Raw genomic sequence first — 20,273 nt, 5'->3', positions numbered from 1 at the left:
TATAATTAAAGATATGTATGAAGGAGTAGTAACCAATGTCCGCACTTGTGGAGGGGTGACAACCAATTTCTCGATAACGGTTGGGTTACATCAAGGATCTGCTTTAAGCCCTTTCCTATTTGCAATAGTGATGGATGAGCTTACGAGATCAATTCAAGAAAATGTACCGTGGTGTATGTTGTTTGCTGATGATATTGTTTTGATTGATGAGTCTAGAGCTGGGGTTAATGCTAAGTTAGAATTATGGAGACAGACATTGGAAGCTAGAGGTTTTAAGTTGAGTAAGAGTAAGACTGAATATATGGAATGTCGGTTTAGTAAGCAACGAAGTAGTGATGGGAGTGTAGTGAAGCTTGGTGAGCAAGATATACCGGTGAATGATTATTTCAAATATTTGGGATCCATCATTCAAAAGTATGGAGAATGGAGATGTAAATCATAGGATAAAGGTTGGGTGGATGAAATGGAAAAGTGCTACTGGAGTGCTGTGCGATCGTAGAATGCCATTGCGGTTGAAGGGAAAGTTTTATAGGACGACTATTAGACCCGCTTTACTATATGGTACGGAATGTTGGGCTGCCAAGAGACATCATATTCAAAAAATGAGTGTAGCTGAGATGCGGATGGTTAGATGGATGTGTGGAAATACAATAAAAGATAAGATTCGGAACGAAGAGATACGTAAGAAGGTAGGTGTTGCACCCATTGAAAATAAGATGCGAGAGAATCGTTTACGGTGGTTTGGACATATTCGGCGAAGGCCTAATGATGCTCCAGTTAGAAGGTTGGAGAAATGGGAAAATATATTAGTTAAAAGAGGTCGGGGTAGGCCTAGGAAGACTTGGATGGAGATGATAGGAAAGGATATGAATGCTTTGAACCTCACCGAGGACATGGCGTTGGATAGAAATGATTGGAGGAAAAGGATTCATGTGGAAGACCCAAAATGAATTTCTTTTTTGGTTCATATCGCTGACCCCAATTGTTTTGGGATGAAGGCGTAGTAGTTGTTGTTGTTGTTTGTTGTTGGGTTTTAAAGACCTCTTGAGGGTCGCCTCTTTCATTTTTATAGAAGTCATTAGAGAGGTATCAACGCAGCGTAGGACTCGGGAGAGGGCTTTTGCGGTTTGATAAAGTAAATGTGCATTTTAACCATTTTTCACTCAAGTAGCTTAAGGTAAAAAAATATTTATTATGAGTAAAATTACAAAGCTACCCTCCAAAAAAAAATTGCCTCGGAGGGTGGGAGCGATGCCCCAATGCAAACCCCCGCCAACTTACCGCGAAGTTGGATCCACAAAAAATAGAGATTTATATCAAGATAGAAATCAAGCTCCACACTCCACCAAAGATGGCATCAGATGATCTGGCATGGGGCACTCAAGTAATGAGTGAAAACTGATTGAAAATCGAATGCAACTATTGTCATAATATTTTTGTTTATGTAATATGAAAGTATGACATGTTCTTAATTGCAAGATAATTAATATTTTGCATTGTTCTTCTGAGATAGTTGATGTTTGATGATGTCTTATGCAGCTTATAGAGACATAAATATTTCATATGTGATTTTATGGTTATATTTTGTGCAATTCATCATTGTTTCATGTGTTATGATTTTTCTAGATTTTTTGATAGCTTTTTTTCTGATTTTTATAACTTTTTATGATACAATACGATACGTATCTTATTTTCGACCCGACAAATATTGATAATGACATGATACTTACAACCTTGTTTGTCTCTCCCTCTCTTTCTCTCTTGTCTCTCGCTGTCATGCTCTCCTTCGCATTGTGCTAGTCTTTCGCTCTCTCTCTCTCTCCCTCCCTCTCGTTGTCTCTCGTGCTCTCCCTCTCCCTTTTTGCCGAAAGGAACAAGAAGAAGATTGTCTCTCTCTTTGCCGAGAGGTATTGTCTCTCTCTTGATGTTAGCCTTTCTCTTTGTAGCCTCATTGATGTGTTGAATACAGGGTTTTAAAACTCGCTGAGTCAACTCGGTGACTCGGCTAACTTGGCTCGGCTCGGCTCGGCCCACCAACGAGTCAACCCGGCAAGGTAAACTCGTTTTGCGAAAACTCGGCCTTGACTCGGGCGGACTCGGGCGAGTTTTGGGCACTTTTTTCATTTTTCAAAGGCTATGGGCAATTTTTTCATATGTAAGTGTTCATTTTTCAAAGAACAAATAGCATAATAACAATAGGCTTACCAACTTAATATAAAATCACAAAACTAGTAAAAGTCTATCAAATTTCACGTCCATCATTCATTCCTTTTGGTAGCTTCAGGTAAGGAATCAAACCCAGTACCCCTCAATGAACATAAAGTGAATCCACTAATCCAGCTAACATAACTTATCCCTCATGCAACCATCTCTGCAACACTGACATTGTTTGCATGTTGATACTGCATACCAGGTGGTTGAAACTTGAAACACAAGATGAAAGTCATCGTTATTCTTCTATATCCTCCATCAGATCCCACTTGAAGTGGCTCCTGTCAAAACTCCAAATCTTTCTCCTTAAGGGTTTGAGTTTATTTCTTTCATTAAAAGTTCACCACGCCACTACTTACAAAGAACTATATAAGTACATAGGTACATAAAGCAAATGTCCATAAGGAAACTTTGTTGTTGTGAGACCTACACAATAGTTGGCAGCTATGTCACAGGGACTCGGCTAGCAGGGTGCCGCACCCGCGTCGACTCGACGCAGGTGCGGGTGCGGCACCGGGTGCGGTCAACCCGACCCTGGGTTCGTTGACCGCACCCACGGTCATTTTGGTCCATTTTTTTGTTTTTTTTTTTAATTTTGCCCTATGAAATGGGCTGCGGATGGTCCATTTTTTTTGTTCTTTTTAAAAAAAAATTGCCCTATGAAATGGGTTGTGGAATTTTAAAAAAAAAGTTCTGGAGGGGAGGGGGGGCGCTGCCCCCTTATAACCCCCCTTATATATATATATATATATATATATATATTTTACATTTTTGCCCCTGCCGCACCCCCGCACCCGGATTTTTTGGAAATGCCGAATCCCCGCACCTGCACCCATGTGACATAGGTTGGCAGCCTGCCAGCATGTTCAAAACCAACAGCATAAAATGCCCACATTTATCATTATAATATATATACATCACAACATTCTCATTATCCAAAGCTTATATGCATTTATGTGCAGATATATAAGGCATGGTCCAATCAACTCTACATCAGACAAACGCTTACAAATATCAAGATAAAGTTCAATGTTCGCAAAATTTTGCAAAGATTTTCTGAGGCCCTGCAACACAACAGTTGTGTCCATATATTCAGGATGTAAACCATGATCGAGCATGGCTATTAAAGTTCTTGAAGCTAGTAATTAAGTCATTCTTTATAATATTGTCTTGTTCCTGCTTGTGTAGTTTCTTTAGTAAATGTGAGATTTGAATTAAGAGCAGTTTTACTTGATGTTATTGTTAAAATATATGTAATTCATATATATTTATATATATATATAATACCCGATAGGGGTATTTCTGTCATTTCACAAGTACCCGATAGGGGTACTTGTTTTTCTTTGTTTATTTTTCTCTTTATTTTTTGTAAAATGTATTTTTTATTTTTTTGTTTTTTGCTCACTCAAAAGGGGCCCCACCATGTAGTCGATGGGGCCTCCAACGGTCACATTAGTGACCGTTGGGGGCTCCCAACGACTACATGGGTAGCCCCCTAGGTGGCTCTCCTTTTAAGGCCTCTTGGCCCTCTCTCTCTCCTCCTCTTGTGTATAAATAGGGGTGCTCCCCTCTTGTATTTTTCACTCTTGAGAGCTCTCTCTCTTTCAATAAGAGGCATTTATATTTTTATGTTGTGTTGTCTCTTGTGGGTTTGGGTATTAGCCCCTCTTTGTTTGTTCATTAGTAGATGTTGTAAGTGCTTAGTGCACTCTTTGCTTTTCCGCATATTTCATTACATGGTATCAGAGCCTTGTGTATGCTCTTCATTTTAATATAGCTATTGGTGTAGCTATATTTGTTTTTTGTTTCTCTCTCCTTGATATTCTCTTGTAAGTGGTTGTTATGGAAGGAGAACAAAAGATTGATCTCTCCTTCAAGCTCAATGGTTCCAACTACATGATGTGGGCCGCCGCCATGGAAAACAACCTCAAAGGGAAAAAGCTTTGGGGATACGTTATGGGCATCATTCCGGAACCACAACTCCAACTAACTAAGATGGAAGGCGATCAAGAAAAGGCTCTTGAAGGAGATGCCCGCATAAAGGCCATTGAAGATCACCAATCTAAAATAGAAGATTGGGAGAGTAAGCATGCCAAGATTCTTGCTTGGTTCATGAATAATGTGGAGCTCAAGATTTGCGCCAACATTGCCAAATTTAGGATGGCAAATGAAGCATGGTTCTTCATGAAAGGTATGTTTACACAAAAAGACCTTGCTCGTCAATTCTTCCTTCAAGAAAAAATCCGGACTATCAAGCAAGGAGAAATGAGTGTTAGGGATTACTTTAGCACTCTTGGCCCTCTATGGGATGAGCTATCCTTACTAGAACCAAAATGGGTTTCTAGTATAGATGTAGAATTAAGGAGAGAACAAATGGAAAAAGAACACTTTTTCCAATTTTTACATGGGCTTAGGCCCGAATATGAACAAGTTAGATCCTCCCTCCTACATAGATCAAAGCCTCTTCCCTTGGAAGATGCCATAGCCGAAATATGCCAAGAAGAAACCCGTCTTGGCATGATTAAAGGAGGAAATGATGTCTTGGCCGTATCCAAACCCGGCAACCATATGAAAACCTACAAACCTCCACATTTTGGAAGACAAAATAACTATAATGGCAACTATAGAAAAGCCATTTGCCATCATTGTCAAGAACCGGGTCATATAAGACCTAATTGCCCTAAGTTGAATGAAGCACCAAAAAATAAAGTTGCTTCCGTTGAAGAAGCTACTCAAAAGAAAGAGGAAGCAATCAAAGGAACGGACTCGTTTTTTCTTGCTCAACTATCGGAGGCACTACAAACTCTACTCAAGATTCCATCAACTTCGGGTGCCGCCGTAGCTTCCTCCTCTCCTCCAGGTATGTCGTCTTGGATCCTTGACTCTGGAGCTTCTTTTCATATGACCCCCCCTTGAAAATGAGCTTTCCGATTTATGTAATAATTTTAAAAACTCCTATGTTTCAACTGCCGATGGTACATCTTTACAAGTTAAAAGTCTTGGAACCTTAAACTTTTCAAAAGACTTCTTTGTGCCAAACGTGAGAGTTGTACCTTAACTTAATTTAAATCTCCTCTCTGTTGCTCAAATATGCGATCATGGATGTAAAATCTCCTTCTCAACTAAGGATTGCTCTATACAGGATCTCCGGTCCGGGAAGCTGATTGGGCAAGGCCATAGAAGGGGAGATCTCTATTACATGAGCAACTTGAAACTCCCCATTAACTCTTTTTGTAACCATGTCCAAGATAAAAATATTGATATTTGGCATCAAAGACTTGGACATCCAAGTTTCTCAAAAATGTACTCCTTTCCATTTGGAAAGAAATTTTGTAATGAGAAACATTTTGTTTGCAAGAATTGTATTTTTGGCAAAATGAAATCTACTCCTTTTCCAAACCGGACTTTTGTATCCAAAAGACCTTTTGAGTTAGTCCATTCGGACGTTTGGGGTCCTTCCCCCGTCATGTCTAAAGGAGGGTACTCCTATTATGTCACTTTCATCGATGACTATACTAGGTATGTATGGATCTACTTTCTCAATTTAAAATCCGAAGTCTTTGAGTTTTTTAAAAAAATTTATATGATAGTTAAAAATCAATTTTCAAGTAATATCTCTACTCTTAGATCCGATTCGGGTGGAGAATATTTATCAAATGAATTTCAAAACTATTTAGAAGTAAATGGGATTTGTCATCAAAGATCGTGTCCTAGGACTCCTCAACAAAACGGCTTGGCCGAAAGAAAGCATAGACATATCATGGAAACTACTAGGACACTCCTTATTTCCAAAGAAATTCCAAAGAATTTTTGGGCCGAAGCGGCCTTAACCTCAACTTATTTAATAAATAGAATGATATCTTCATCCTTACAAAATACATCTCCATACGAAAAACTATTTGAAAGAACACCTGACTTCAATAGATTAAGAGTTTTTGGATGTAAATGTTTTGTCCTTACTCATAAACGGGACAAATTATCTCCTAAAGCTATTGAATGCGTTTTCTTGGGTTATGGAAAAAATCAAAAGGGTTTTAGATGTTTTGACTTGAAAAATAACAAACTCTATGTATCCAAAGATGTAACCTTTTTGGAAAATGAAAATGGTTTTGAGAAAACTAAAGATATTGACGAAAGTGAATATACTTTTTTATTTGATCTTTTATCTCAAGAAGATGAGACTCCTCAAGAAGAGGAAATCTCTAATGAGTCTTTGAATGACCTAGAGGAAATCCCTCTTGATAATGTTGTAGATAAGTGCCTTAGAAAAATACTCTCAAGGATCCGACATTGAAGAAACATCTTTAAGGAGATCCAGTCGGATCTCCAATCCTCCAAATAGGTTTGTTTCCTATGAGTCCCTAACTCCTAGATATAGAGCATGTCTAATTGCATTACATTCATTTCATGAACCTTCACACTATAATGAGGCCAAAAATATTCCCCAATGAGTTGAAGCCATGAACTTAGAGCTTAGTGCCCTTGAAAAAGCAAAAACTTGGGAAATAACTTCGTTACCCACTGGAAAGAAATCAATAGGATGTAGATGGGTCTTCAAAATTAAAACCAAGAGTGATGGTTCATTAGAACGTTATAAAGCACGATTAGTAGCTAAAGGATATGCTCAGGAATATGGTATAGATTATGAAGAAACTTTCGCACCTGTTGCTAGAATGACTAGTATTAGGACTCTTATTGCTATTGCGTCTGTAAAGAAATGGCCTATCTATCAACTTGATGTTAAGAATGCATTTCTAAATGGCGAATTAAATGAAGAAGTTTACATGGATCCCCCACCAGGAGTATGTATTGGTAAAAATAAAATTCTTAAACTTAACAAGGCATTATATGGTTTAAAACAAGCTCCAAAGGCTTGGCATGATAGATTTAGTAATGTAATGACAAGTTTAAATTTTCATTCATGTTATACTGACACTGCTTTGTTTGTGAAAAGTACAGGGTCTTCTGTAGTTATTTTACTACTTTATGTTGATGATATGATCATCACAGGAAGTGATGAGCAAGGCATTAATGATATTAAAAAGGTTTTGAAAGAAAATTTTGATATGTCTGACCTTGGTTTCTTAAGATATTTTTTAGGAATTGAAGTGGCGTACTCTCCTCGAGGCTACATTCTCTCTCAGATGAAACTTGCTGCTGACATCTGTTCCAAATCGGGTATCTCCGATGACAAGAAGACAGAAACCCCAGAAGTCATCAATGCAAAATTAAGGTTGGAAGATGGAACACCTCTCGAGGATCCTACTCCCTACCGGCAACTTGTTGGGTCTCTAACCTATCTATCCATCACACGGCCAGACATTGCTCATGCCGTCCACTCTGTCAGTCAGTTTCAACATGCACCTACAACCGTGCACATGAGTGCAGTCTTAAGGATTGTCAGATATATCAAAAATACCATAACTAAGGGAGTTTTTCTTTCTTCTGCCTCGTCACTTGATTTAATTGCTTATACCGATGCAGATTGGGGAGGAAATCCCAATGACCGTGTCTCAACTACCGGTTTTTGTGTTTTCTTAGGTGACTCTATGATTTCGTGGAGATGCAAGAAGCAACACAAAGTATCATTGTCCTCGACGGAAGCAGAATATCGTGTTATGGCCACTACAATCATGGAACTTGTGTGGCTAAGAAGCCTCCTCAGTGATATGGGCATTGTCATCTCTACTCCTTCGAAGATGTGTTGTGACAACAAAAGCGCAATCTATATTGCAAGCAATCACACCTTCCATGAGCGTACTAAACATATTGAGATGGACTGCCATTACGTTCGGGATGAATACCTAAGAGGAACTATAGCACTACCTTACGTCACATCATAGTACCAGTTGGCGGACTTCTTCACTAAGGCTCTTGCGGCTCCTCGGTTTTTGTTTCTCCTTAACAAGCTTTCGGTTATATCCCCGTAAAGCTTGAGGGAGGGTGTTAAAATATATGTAATTCATATATATATATATATATATATATATATATATATATATATATAATACCCGATAGGGGTATTTCTGTCATTTCACAAGTACCCGATAGGGGTACTTGTTTTTCTTTGTTTATTTTTCTCTTTATTTTTTGTAAAATGTATTTTTTATTTTTTTGTTTTTTGCTCACTCAAAAGGGGCCCCACCATGTAGTCGATGGGGCCTCCAATGGTCACATTAGTGACCGTTGGGGGCTCCCAACGACTACATGGGTAGCCCCCTAGGTGGCTCTCCTTTTAAGGCCTCTTGGCCCTCTCCCTCTCCTCCTCTTGTGTATAAATAGGGGTGCTCCCCTCTTGTATTTTTCACTCTTGAGAGCTCTCTCTCTTTCAATAAGAGGCATTTATATTTTTATGTTGTGTTGTCTCTTGTGGGTTTGGGTATTAGCCCCTCTTTGTTTGTTCATTAGTAGATGTTGTAAGTGCTTAGTGCACTCTTTGCTTTTCCGCATATTTCATTACAGTTATTTTACTTATTAATCAATTAAACTAGTAATTAAGCCATTCTACAAACCTTTATATGTTTAAATGACAATTTATATATTGTCTTTTTTTTTAAATCAAAAGTTAACAAAACCCGGTCCGAGTCACCGTGTTGACTAGCCGAGTCACGAGTCAATAAAGCACGAGTCGAGTCCCGAGTCACGGGTTTTAAAACCTTGGTTAAATGTAGAGTTGGTTCTAGTTTTTTTTACTATTCTTTTTTTTTTATGTTAGCCATTCTTTTTTTTATGTTAGCTAATATGCATTTTTTGACGATAACATGATGTTGAGAAATTAGATTGTTAGAGATTTTGTAATTTAACTTTTCATTGAATGCTCATATTGCATTTCTACATACATAGATCAAGTTGTTGCATTAATGTTACTTTTATATGTTAATCTCATATTTTTTGGTATTTATTTGAGATTTTCTATTTCTTATTGCTTCATTAATAAAGCATTTCTTTTATTTATTTGTCTTTTTTAAAGTTTTTTAAATTTTTCAAAAAAAATTGAGGCCTATGCTTTACACCAGGCTTCAGTTTTTTGTGGAGGCTCACTATGCCACAACACTTTTCGCAACATTTTATCTAATTATATATTTACACACAAAAAATAGATATATATGTGTGAATCAACATCCGTGTGTGTGAGTGTGTGTGTGTGTGTGTGAAGTGTGAACTGTGAAAAAGATAAGAAAACAGATTATATATGAATTATACACATAAATATATATATATATATATATATATAACTCAGAAACAGTCAAGCAGAAATATAACTCATAAATAGTCAACCAGAAATATAACTAAAAAATAGTCAAACAGATTATATATGAATTATGAAATGAAATGAGGATCTTCCAAACACGAACTAAAATCCGTAAGAAAGAGCGTCTTAAAAGGACACTTAAGCATAACCCTTAAAAGGGTATAAAAGGAAACAAAAAAGAATAAAATATATTCTTTATTGAAGCTGGAGAACCTAATGCTTAAGAAGCATTGAAAGTATTTTACAAGAGGGGTTGCACCCCCATATATACAAGTTTGAAAAAGGGAAGAAGAGGAGAGCTCGGAGCTCTCCTTGTAGCCGTTGGAATGGATCGTTGGACCATTCCAATAGTTACCTTTCTAGTTAAGTGCCAAGTGGAACTTAACTAGATAAGGTTAGTCTAGTTCTATTAGAACTAGACACTAAAAAATAAAAAAATAAATACAGAAAAATAAAATAAAATTATAGAAAAATATAGATATAATAATAATATTTATATTATTATTATATCTATATGTTTTACATTTTAACACTCCCCCTCAAACTTACGATACAATGAGCGAAAGTTTGTCCAAGAGAAAGTGAAAACTAGGAGCAGCGAGAGGCTTTGTAAAGAAATCTACTAACTGATATTCCGAAGTAACATATGGCAGATCAATTGTCTCATGTAAATATTCCTCTCTGACGTAGTGACAATCCATTTTTATGTGTTTGGTGCGTTCGTGGAATGTTCTGTTACTTGTAATGTAGATCGCACTTTTGTTGTCACAACACATTTGTGAAGCTTTTGTTGCTTCAGCTCCCATGTCAGCAAGCAGACGTCGGAGCCAAACTACTTCCATAGTCGTGGTTATCATGGCTCTGTATTCAACTTCGGTGGATGATAGCGAGACCTTCTACTGCTTTTTACACCTCTACGAGATTAATGATTCACCTAAGAAGACACAAAAACCAGTGATTGAGTGTTTGTTATTGAGATCACCTCCCCAATCAGCATCAGTAGCAATTAAATCAAGGGAGGAGGAGAAAGACAAGAAAAGTCCTTGTGAAAGAGAGGATTGAATGTATCTGATAACACGCACGACTGCTCCCATATGAACAGAGGTGGGAGCGTGCTGGAACTGACCTGCTGTGTGAACAGCATGTGCTATGTCGGGTCTGGTAATGAATAGATAGGAAAGTGCCCCGACAAGCTGTCTATCAGGGGTAGGATCTACAAGAAGTTCTCTAGCATCAATCTTCATTTTAACATTGACAACTTCTGGAGTGTCTACTTTCTTGTCATTAGTAATACCAGACCTGGAAACAATGTCAAAAGCAAATTTAGTTTGGGACAATAAGTATCCTCTAGGGGAATAGGCAACTTCAATGCCTAAAAAATATCTCAATAAGCCTAAATCAGTCATTTCAAAGTGAGACTTAAGAAGTGTTTTGATCGTTTCAACTCCCTGTTTATCGCTTTCGGTGATGATCATATCATCCACATAGAGAAGAAGCACAATGATTCTGACATCAAAATTCTTAATAAACAAATCAGTATCAGTTAAATAAAATTGAAACCCAATATCAATCATAACACGACTAAACCTATCATACCAAGCTTTTGGTGCTTGTTTAAGTCCATAAAGGGTTTTTTCTAAGCGAAGGACTTTACCCTTAGGAATATTAAGACCTGGAGGGGGTTTCATGTATACTTCTTCAACTGGCTTTCCATTTAGAAATGCATTTTTGACATCTATTTGGAAGATGGATCATTTTTTGATGGAGGCTAAGGCAATTAAGGTTCTGACTGTTGTCATACGAGCCACAGGGGCAAAGGTTTCTTCATAATCAATGCCATATTTTTGGGCATACCCTTTGGCTACTAATTGGGCTTTATATCTTTCAAAAGTGTCATCACTCTTGGTTTTAATTTTATAAACCCAACGACATCCTATAGTTTTCTTGCCTGGAGGAAGATCTTGAATATTTCATGTAGAAGCCTTTTCGAGTGCATCTAATTCAGCTTTCATGGCTTCTATCCATTTGACATCATTTTTTACTTGAAGATATGTAGATGGTTCTTCATATGAGTAAATTAATGCAATGACTGCCCTATACGTAGGTGAGAAGGACTCGTATGACACAAGCTTTCTTGGAGGCCTCGAGACTCGGGATGACCGTCTAGTTGGAATGTCATAATACAAGTGCACATGGAAGATTAGGCTCTTGTCGCCTGGAATACTGTATACTAGTGTCTCTATGAACTTCTTCATTGTCAACATTATGATCAAGATCAATAATTCCTTGATCATTATCAAAGTTATAGTCAAGATCATATTCATCAGATTTTGATATCAGATCTAACAAAAAAGAGTACTCAGTGACTTCCTTTGGTTTTTCAAAATCAAAGAAGCTATCATTTTTAAGAAAGGAAACATTTCTAGACATATAATCTATTATTTTTTAGGTCAAAACACCTATAACCTTTTTTATTTTCAGCATACCCTAAAAAGGCATAGAGAATCGCACTAGGAGAAAGTTTATCATTTTTGTCGGTAAATATGAAACACTTGCATCCAAATATTTTCAGTCTAGAGTAATCTGGAGAAACGTTCATAAGTTTTCAATGGGAGTTATATTTTGCAAAAAAAAGGATGGCATCCTATTAATCAATAGGTGGCAGTTAAGGCAGCTTTTGCCCAAAAATCTTTCGGGACTTGATTTGCTATTAATAAAATCCTAGTAGTTTCCATAATATAGCGATGTTTACGTTCTGCCAACTCATTTTTTTGAGGTGTGTATGGACATGACCTTTGATGTGTGATGTCATGTAAATTAAGATAATTTTTAAAATCTGTGGATAAAAATTCTTCTCCTGAATCTATGCGAAAAATAGTAATATCATTTTCAAACTTGTTTTTAACCATATTATGAAATGTTTAAAAGTATAAAAATACTTCAGACTTATGTTTAAGAAAGTAAATCCATGTATGTCGAGAAAAATCATCAACAAAAATAACGTAATAAGCAAGTCTTTTAGAAATTACTGGTACAGGACCCCAAACATCCGAGTGTACTAATTCAAGTGGTCTTGAAGAGATAAAAATTTTGTTCTGAAATGGTGATCTTTTCATTTTTCCAAGAATATAATTTTTACAATCAAATGATTCAGAGTTACAAAATTTCCCTAGATTTGGAAAATGTTGGATTTTGGCTACATGTAGATGACCAAGTCTTTTATGCCACGGTTCCAACTAAATTTTCTGAATGTTATAGTAAAAGGCATTCTTCGGCATTTTCAAAAAATCCATGTAATAGAGTCTTCCTTCTCTATGGCCTTCCCCAATCAGCTTTCCTGACTAGCGATCATGAACCCAACAACCATGAGAAGAAAAGAAAATATTACATCCATAATCAGATATTTGAGATACAGATAAAAGATTTAAATTTAATTTGAGAATATATCTAACTTCAAGGATAAAAAAATTCTTAGTTTTATGATTTTTTTCAAAATTTTATATTCCTTCTATTTCAAGAGAAGTTCCATCAGCTATAAAAACTTTTGACACACTTTTATTTTTAACACATTCAGATAGACTTTCATTATTTGGGGTCATATGGAAAGAAGCACCAAAGTCAAGGAGCCAAGGAAAGCTACCTGAATCGGAAGAAAATGAGGCAACTGCGCCAGTTGAAGCTTTAAATGAAGAAGAGGCTCCTTTGATGAGAGGTTGGAGAATCTCCATTAGTTGAGCCATGAAAACTGGTGCATCCTAATCTTTGGGCTCCGATCCAGCAATCGCAGCTCTTTTCTCTCTCAGCTCCTTAAGCTTGGGACATTGTGGCCTGTAGTGTCCAGGTTCATGACAATAATGGCAAATAACCTTTTTCTTGTCATAGTCACCACTTTGTCGGTTAAAATAAGGAGGTCTATAAGATCGTACATGATTCCCAGGTCTAGATACAGCTAGCACAAAATCATCTTCAGTCTTTGGAGTTTTTTTTTTTATTCTGTTTTCCTCTATAGTTAATTCCTCTATAGTATCGACAATAGAGGAACTTTTCCCCGATCTCGAATTCTGGTCTTAGACCATTTACAAGTTGATAAAAGTGCTCCATGTCAAGTTGCTTTTGTCGGAGCTCAATGTCCTCGGGACAATGCCATTTTGGCTCTAAAATAGCCAATTCACCCCAAAGTTCCGATAGTTCATTATAGTATTCATGTATAGTTTTATCACCTTAGGTCGTTGATCTCACTTTTTCTTTGAAGATTACACACATGTGCAATATCTTTTAGGGAATACATATTCTTGAGATATTCCCAAGCCTTATCGGCATGCTCAAACTTGGCGAGACTAGAGCATTTCTTTATGTCAACACTACTAATTAGCCATGACATAATTTTAGCATGTGCTATTCGCTGTTCCTTCCAACTTTTTCAAAATTGGCTAAGGCTTTGCTTTTCTCCTCTTAGGTTAAGAGAATTTCTTTATCACCTTCCATTTTGGTGAAGACAAGTTTAGGTTCTGAATCAGAACCATCTACTATGCCCCCATAATCCTTTTCCCCATATATGGCGCTTCATTATTGAAGCCCACGTTACATAATTTGTGTCGTTTAGCTTCATGAGTATGATGGTGATTTTATCTTGATCATTCATCTTTTACAAAGGTGACAAAAGGAGAAAAAAAAATAAAGAGGAAGAGAGGGTAAAAGAGAGCAAACACAAGATTTTGATGCAACGACCCTTCCTCTTTTCTCCTTCCTTCAAAGGGAGCTTCAAAGAACCCAACCAAGGTGATAAAACACCTTTGTAAGCTTGGCAAAGAAAACGAGGCAAGAAATTCTCACGACGTAGGATGAACCTGTCTTTGATACCATGAAATGAGCATCTTCCAAACACGAACTAAGATCCGTAAGAAAGAGTGTCTTAAAAGGACACTTAAGCATAACCCTTAAAAGGGTATAAAAGGAAACAAAAAAGAATAAAATATATTCTTTATTGAAGCCGGAGAACCTAATGCTTAAGAAGCATTGGAAGTATTTTACAAGAGGGGCTTCACCCCATATACAAGTTTGAAAAAGGGAAGAAGAGGAGAGCTCTTAAGGAGCTCTCCTTGTAGCCGTTGGAATGGTCCAACGGTTAGAAATGTAACTGTTGGACCATTCCAACAGTTACCTTTCTAGTTAAGTTTCAAGTGAAACTTAACTAGATAAGGTTAGTCTAGTTCTATTAGAACTAGACACTAAAAAATACAAAAATAAAATTACAGAAAAATAAAATATAATAATAATATTTATATTATTATTATATCTATATGTTTTACATTTTAACACTCCCCCTCAAACTTACGGTACAATGAGCGAAAGTTTGTCTAAGAGGAAGTGAAAATGAGGAGCAGCGAGAGGCTTTCTAAAGAAATGTACTAACTGATATTCTGAAGTAACATATGGCAGATCAATTGTCCCATGTAGATATTCTTCTCTGACATAGTGACAATCCATTTTGATGTGTTTGGTGTGTTCGTGGAATGTTCTGTTACTTGCAATATAGATCGCACTTTTGTTGTCACAACACATTTGTGAAGCTTTTGTTGCTTCAGCTCCCATGTCAGCAAGCAGACGTCGGAGCCAAACTACTTCCATGGTCGTGGTTGTCATGGCTCTGTATTCAGCTTCGGTGGATGATAGAGAGACCTTTTGTTGCTTTTTGCACCTCTACGAGATTAATGATTCACCTAAGAAGACACAAAAACCAGTGGTTGAGTGTTTGTTATTGAGATCACCTCCCCAATCAACATCAGTAGTAATTAAATCAAGGGAGGAAGAGGAAGACAAGAAAAATCCCTGTGAAAGAGAGGATTGGATGTATCTGATAACACGCACGATTGCTCCCATATGAACAGAGGTGGGAGCGTGCTGAAACTGACTTGCTGTGTAAACAGCATGTGCTATGTCTGGTCTGGTAATGGATAGATAGAAAAGTGCCCCGACAAGCTGTTTGTAAGAGGTAGGATCTACAAGAAGTTCTCTATCATCAATCTTCATTTTAACATTGACAACTTCTGGAGTATCTACTTTCTTGTCATTAGTAATATCAAACCTGGAAATAATGTCAAAAGCAAATTTAGTTTTGATTTTCATGTCGAAAAGGACAACAAAGGAAATCACTTCTTTGTTTAATAAATATATGTGGCCTATTTGGTTTAAGCAAGTAGAGTCTGAGGGGTGTTTACAACTGGTGCCCTAAAGCCATCAGGTTTAGGAGCCATCGGCCCAAAAGCTCGTTACATGGCTTTTATAAAGATCCTAAGAGATGTTGACATTGCACAAGACAAGAAGAAAGTTATACATAGAAATATAAAAGTATAAGGTCTAGTAACTCAAGCAATTAAGTCTGAAGGATACTTTGTATATGGTGCTCTAAGGTCGTCTGGCCTGAGAGTCACTGACCCAAAGCTCGTTACAAGGGTCACAAAAACCTAAAATTGGATATAGTGCTCAAATGAAAAAAAATTGAAAGTATGAAAAGTGAAAAGAAAAAAAAAAAAAGAAAGTAGAATGTGAGCCTAATGAAAACTTCATGGATTAGAAAGAATTATGAAAAATTGTGCAGAGAACATATAAGTGAGAATAAATAAGTTATAGCATGTGTACTTGATTTTCTGAGAATAAAGCATAAATGATTACAAATTTTAGAAACGTAAAGGAAATGATTTCTCTTCTGTGGTGACATGTGAAAACTCTAATTACGTGTGAAAGTGTAATGGCATAAAGTATTTGTTTAAATGGACTTCTTAATTGCATAATACTTTTTTTAAAATTTGAATTATAATGTATACATGATAGAAATGTTTGTGGGTAGCATCACCGCAAACCCTCACGAGACCTTACTCGTCCACTAGGGTAACCCAGGGGTTAAAAGGGCTTGTTGTATACGCTAAATGCAACCCTGATTCATACGAAAGTTAGGTTTTAATTTGCATGTTCTGTTTTTGTTTCTGTTTGCTCGAGAACTAGCAAACGATAAGCATGTGGGAATTTGATCATGCATAATTTTATGCATATTATACATACTTTATATGAATGATTATGGTTGAAAATAAGACTAATTACCTATATTTATCGACGTTTGGCAAGGCATTGATTAGTTTTCAAAAAGAGGAAAAATGGCACAAAATAAATCTCACCTAAGTGGTTTTTGAAAAATTATTTTGTTTTAACCGCCTTTTGAAGATACTTTTTAGAAAAGGTAGTTTTGCGAATTTCTTAAATATAGGTAGACTGTTTAGAAAATATTCTATTTAACCTAATTATTAGTATAAATAATACTAATAAAAAAGAGGGGGCGTCTTCTCTTGAGAAAAATGCCAGGCTCCTTCTCTCCTCTCTCTTCTCTTTCTCGTCCCTCTCTCTATTGTCGGTTCTCCTTCTGTTCTTCTCTCCTCTTTCTCCTATTTCGTCTTTTCTTCTTTCCTGTCTCTCACCGGTGTTCTCTTCCCGTTCATCGGAGTGCACGTGCTACCTCAAAGAATGACTTCTCTTCTCAACCCCTCCGTTGAAAGCGACTCCCAGGCAGAGTTACCGGAAGCACCTAAGCAAAAGGGGAAGTGCGCTTCGGAAGCGCAAAACGCCGCGCTTCCGAAGCGTGAGGGGAAGCGTCCCCCTTTTTTGGGAAGCACGCTTCCCATTTATGGGAAGCGTGCTTCCCCCACGCTTCCCCCTCGCTTCCCCATTTTTCCCATTTTTTCGCTTCCCTCTCGCTTCTGGTTCGCTTCCTAGGTCGCTTTCTAGGTCGCTTCCGAGATGGTTCAGAATTTTCTTCTAAGTGGTCCCACGCTTCCCCGCTTCCTAAATTTTTGAAAGTGCCTCGCTTCCCGCTCTCGCTTCCCGTATCGCTTCCCACTCCCGCTTCCTCGACTGGTAACTCTGCTCCCAGGTGGATTCACGTGTGCGAAGGAAGCGTCATCACTAGGGTTGTGCCCGTGCAAAGCAAAAGAAAGCGAGTCCGTGAAAGCAAACAGAGCCCTGTAATTTTTTTTTGCTTTTCTTAATTTTAATTTTATTTGGGGTCTCACGCCATTTAATTCATTGGGTTGTAATAATTTTATTTTTGCTCGACTATTGTAATAGGGTAGAACGTTTACTTATTCTTTTATTAAGGCAATAAAGTTGTGTCATTATGTGGAGTACAAAAGCTTTTAAACTCATTCTCTGTGTTCGACCCGGACTTCACCGCTAGTGTGAACCGAAAATTTAAGATTTGATGCACAATTTACATAAACTATTTTATTGAAAAATATCTTTTAAAAATACTTCCACGAAAAGTTGCATCAAGAAGAAAATCGAGAGACTGATAGAGAGAGCAAACCAAGAGAGAGAGAGAGAGAGAGAGAAACCGAGAGAGAGAGTGTACATCGTTCTTGTTCTTGTTCTTGTTCTTCTTCTTCTTCTTCTTCTTCTTCTTCTTCTTGCTGCAACAAGGAGAGAGAGAGAGAGAGCAAAAAGGGGGAAGAAAAGGATGAGAAAGCCTTTTATAATTCACCCTTTGGTCAACTAAGCTAAAAAAAGGACAACTTACGGGTTTCAAGCCTAGGCGGTAAAATAGAGCCCCACCGCCCAAACCCAAAAGCCTAGGCGCCACCTTTGACAACTAAGGTTACTAATGTGGATCAAGCAATGCAGCATGCAATGTCTATTGAGGAAAAGCTTAAGACCAAGAGCAATTTGCGAGCAACGTCATTCTCTCGGTCCAAGGACACTTTTCTAACCCAGGGAGCGAATTCAAAACATGATGTTAAAGCCACTCAAAAGGACCCCAAGCAAACAACACGACAAAAGGATCTAGGTCCCACGTTGTGATGGAGTGGGACACTGGGCAGCCCAATGTCCAACGGCCCACAAGCAGGTCTAGTTGGCCGAGCATGAAGAGAATGACAAAGAGGATGTTGGGAAAGGTGAGGATGCAGAGGAAGAGATGGAGATAGTCTATTTTGACGGTGTTATGTGGCCTCATGTTGGGTAGTGATGATAGTATGATACCATTATCTGTGATTCGCCGGGGTCGAATCATTTCCAACCCGGGGAAGATGATACAGTCATGGATCTGGAGACTAATCCAAATCAAACAAATAAGAAGAAAAAAAAGAAGACTAAAGGGTGAAGGGATTGAAATCCAGGATCTAAATGGATCCATAGTTGGTATTTAGGATGTGGGTTTTATTTTTGAGTTTGCCTTCGTATTCAGATATTATCCAAGATCCACTGTAGAGTTAGGGTTTTCTTTTCATGCTATAAATACTTGTTACGGTATTTTTTAGGGCGGTTGATGATTGAGATTCTAAATATTTTCTTTAATTTTATGAGTTATTTTATTGTTAGATTTCCATTATTCTTGTCTTTCGTAGTTTAATCTGCATAGGTGAATAACATAGATTTTTTTGCATCCTCAGATTTAAGGGTGCATCAAACCTCAGGGAGGTAATGTCAATTGCCAATTAAGCAGTGACTGGATCTTGTTTTAGCACTTACTATAGTGTTATACAGGTCACCAGGTCAGCAATTGAGAAAGAACTTTTCTTGATGAAGAGTCCAAATCATAATATAATAGAGACAATTTCCTAGTACTTTTAACTCCTTTTGTCTTGCACCAATATTGCCTATTGAAAGAAGAAAAAGAAAAATGTTGTCAGATATCTTGTCTGACAGTTCCAATCTAAGCTTCCCTTATCAAGAAAATTATGATATTTCTTTCAACAAAGAAACAAATCCAGATTACTACAATCTTTCACCTCTAATTGTAAACAATGAATAGGATCTCCATAAGTGTTAAAAGTTACTTAAATTACAAAATTTACACTTATTAATAGGCTCACCATCAGGGCAAATCCATCATCTTATACAATTAATATGCAGCCCATTGCTTTACAAATAATAAGATGGAAAATAACACTATATCACTCAGAACATTATAAAACTATATCCCCTTATTCTGGTGCTCAAAGAAAGTCTCAACTATGGTATCTTTAAGACTGAAAAGTGCAAAAGCGACAAATACTTTGCCATTTCCTTATAGTCAAACACCACTAAATTTCCAATTAAGAGATAAACATTTCTGTAGAAGGGGGAAAAAGGAGTCTGTATCATCTTCAACCCATACTGGTTATGAAAAATGCAAAAGTGACAAATACTTTGCCTTTGCCTTATAGTCAAACACCACTAAATTTCCAAGTAAGAGATAAACATTTCTTTCAGAAGGGGAAAAAAAAAGGAGTGTTCATCATCTTCAGATCATACCGGTGAATGGATGCCATAAGGAGAAGAAGACCCAGGATCTGAATTTGAATTGATCTTCGGAACTTTTGTTACAACTTGGTCTCTTACAAATGGGTGCTCCAGAAGCTGTGCTGCAGTAGGACGCACAGATGGATCACGCTGTAGGCAGAGCCTTAGAAAGTTCTTCCCATCATCAGATATATAATCAGGGATTGCTGGGACTTCTTTGCTGTTTCCAATTTTAAATATTGCAGCATACTGGTGAAATACATACAATAATACTTGATGAATTCCAAGGGCACATGATAACACTGACTTGATTCATCAATGGCAATGAACTCATAAATTTTGAAAAAACAAAGCCAAAGAATATAAAAAGATAAGGCTCACCCCTTCATATTGAATCCACGGTGGTTTTGATGTGGCCATCTCAAGAATAGTACAACCAAGACTCCATATGTCTACTGCCCAGTTATATCTACTAGTGTTCATTATAACCTGTTCAAGAAGAAAGCACATGTAAATCATAAATCAAATACAGACACAAATGAGA

The 20,273-nt window shown here is 37.2% G+C and overlaps 1 protein-coding gene across 2 annotated transcripts in view; it reads right to left on the bottom strand.

Moving 5' to 3' along the window:
• Positions 1–20,273, bottom strand: part of LOC149817252 (mitogen-activated protein kinase kinase kinase 3-like) — a 55,461-nt gene that overhangs the window by 12,193 nt on the left and 22,995 nt on the right. For both annotated transcript variants that reach the window (XM_089987981.1, XM_089987982.1), the window contains 2 exons: positions 20,111–20,218; positions 19,742–19,978 (listed from right to left, as the gene is read on the bottom strand). In XM_089987981.1, the coding sequence (XP_089844107.1) occupies positions 19,742–19,978; positions 20,111–20,218 (345 nt within the window). The remainder of the gene's footprint in view (positions 1–19,741; positions 19,979–20,110; positions 20,219–20,273) is intronic.

Source organism: Nuphar pumila, chromosome 14, assembly GCF_984573655.1.
Source record: "Nuphar pumila chromosome 14, dmNupPumi1.hap1.1, whole genome shotgun sequence".
In the NCBI taxonomy this organism is placed as follows: Eukaryota; Viridiplantae; Streptophyta; class Magnoliopsida; order Nymphaeales; family Nymphaeaceae; genus Nuphar; species Nuphar pumila.
The sequence above is the reverse complement of the archived record's forward strand: the minus strand, read 5'-3'. Positions and strand labels throughout refer to the sequence as shown.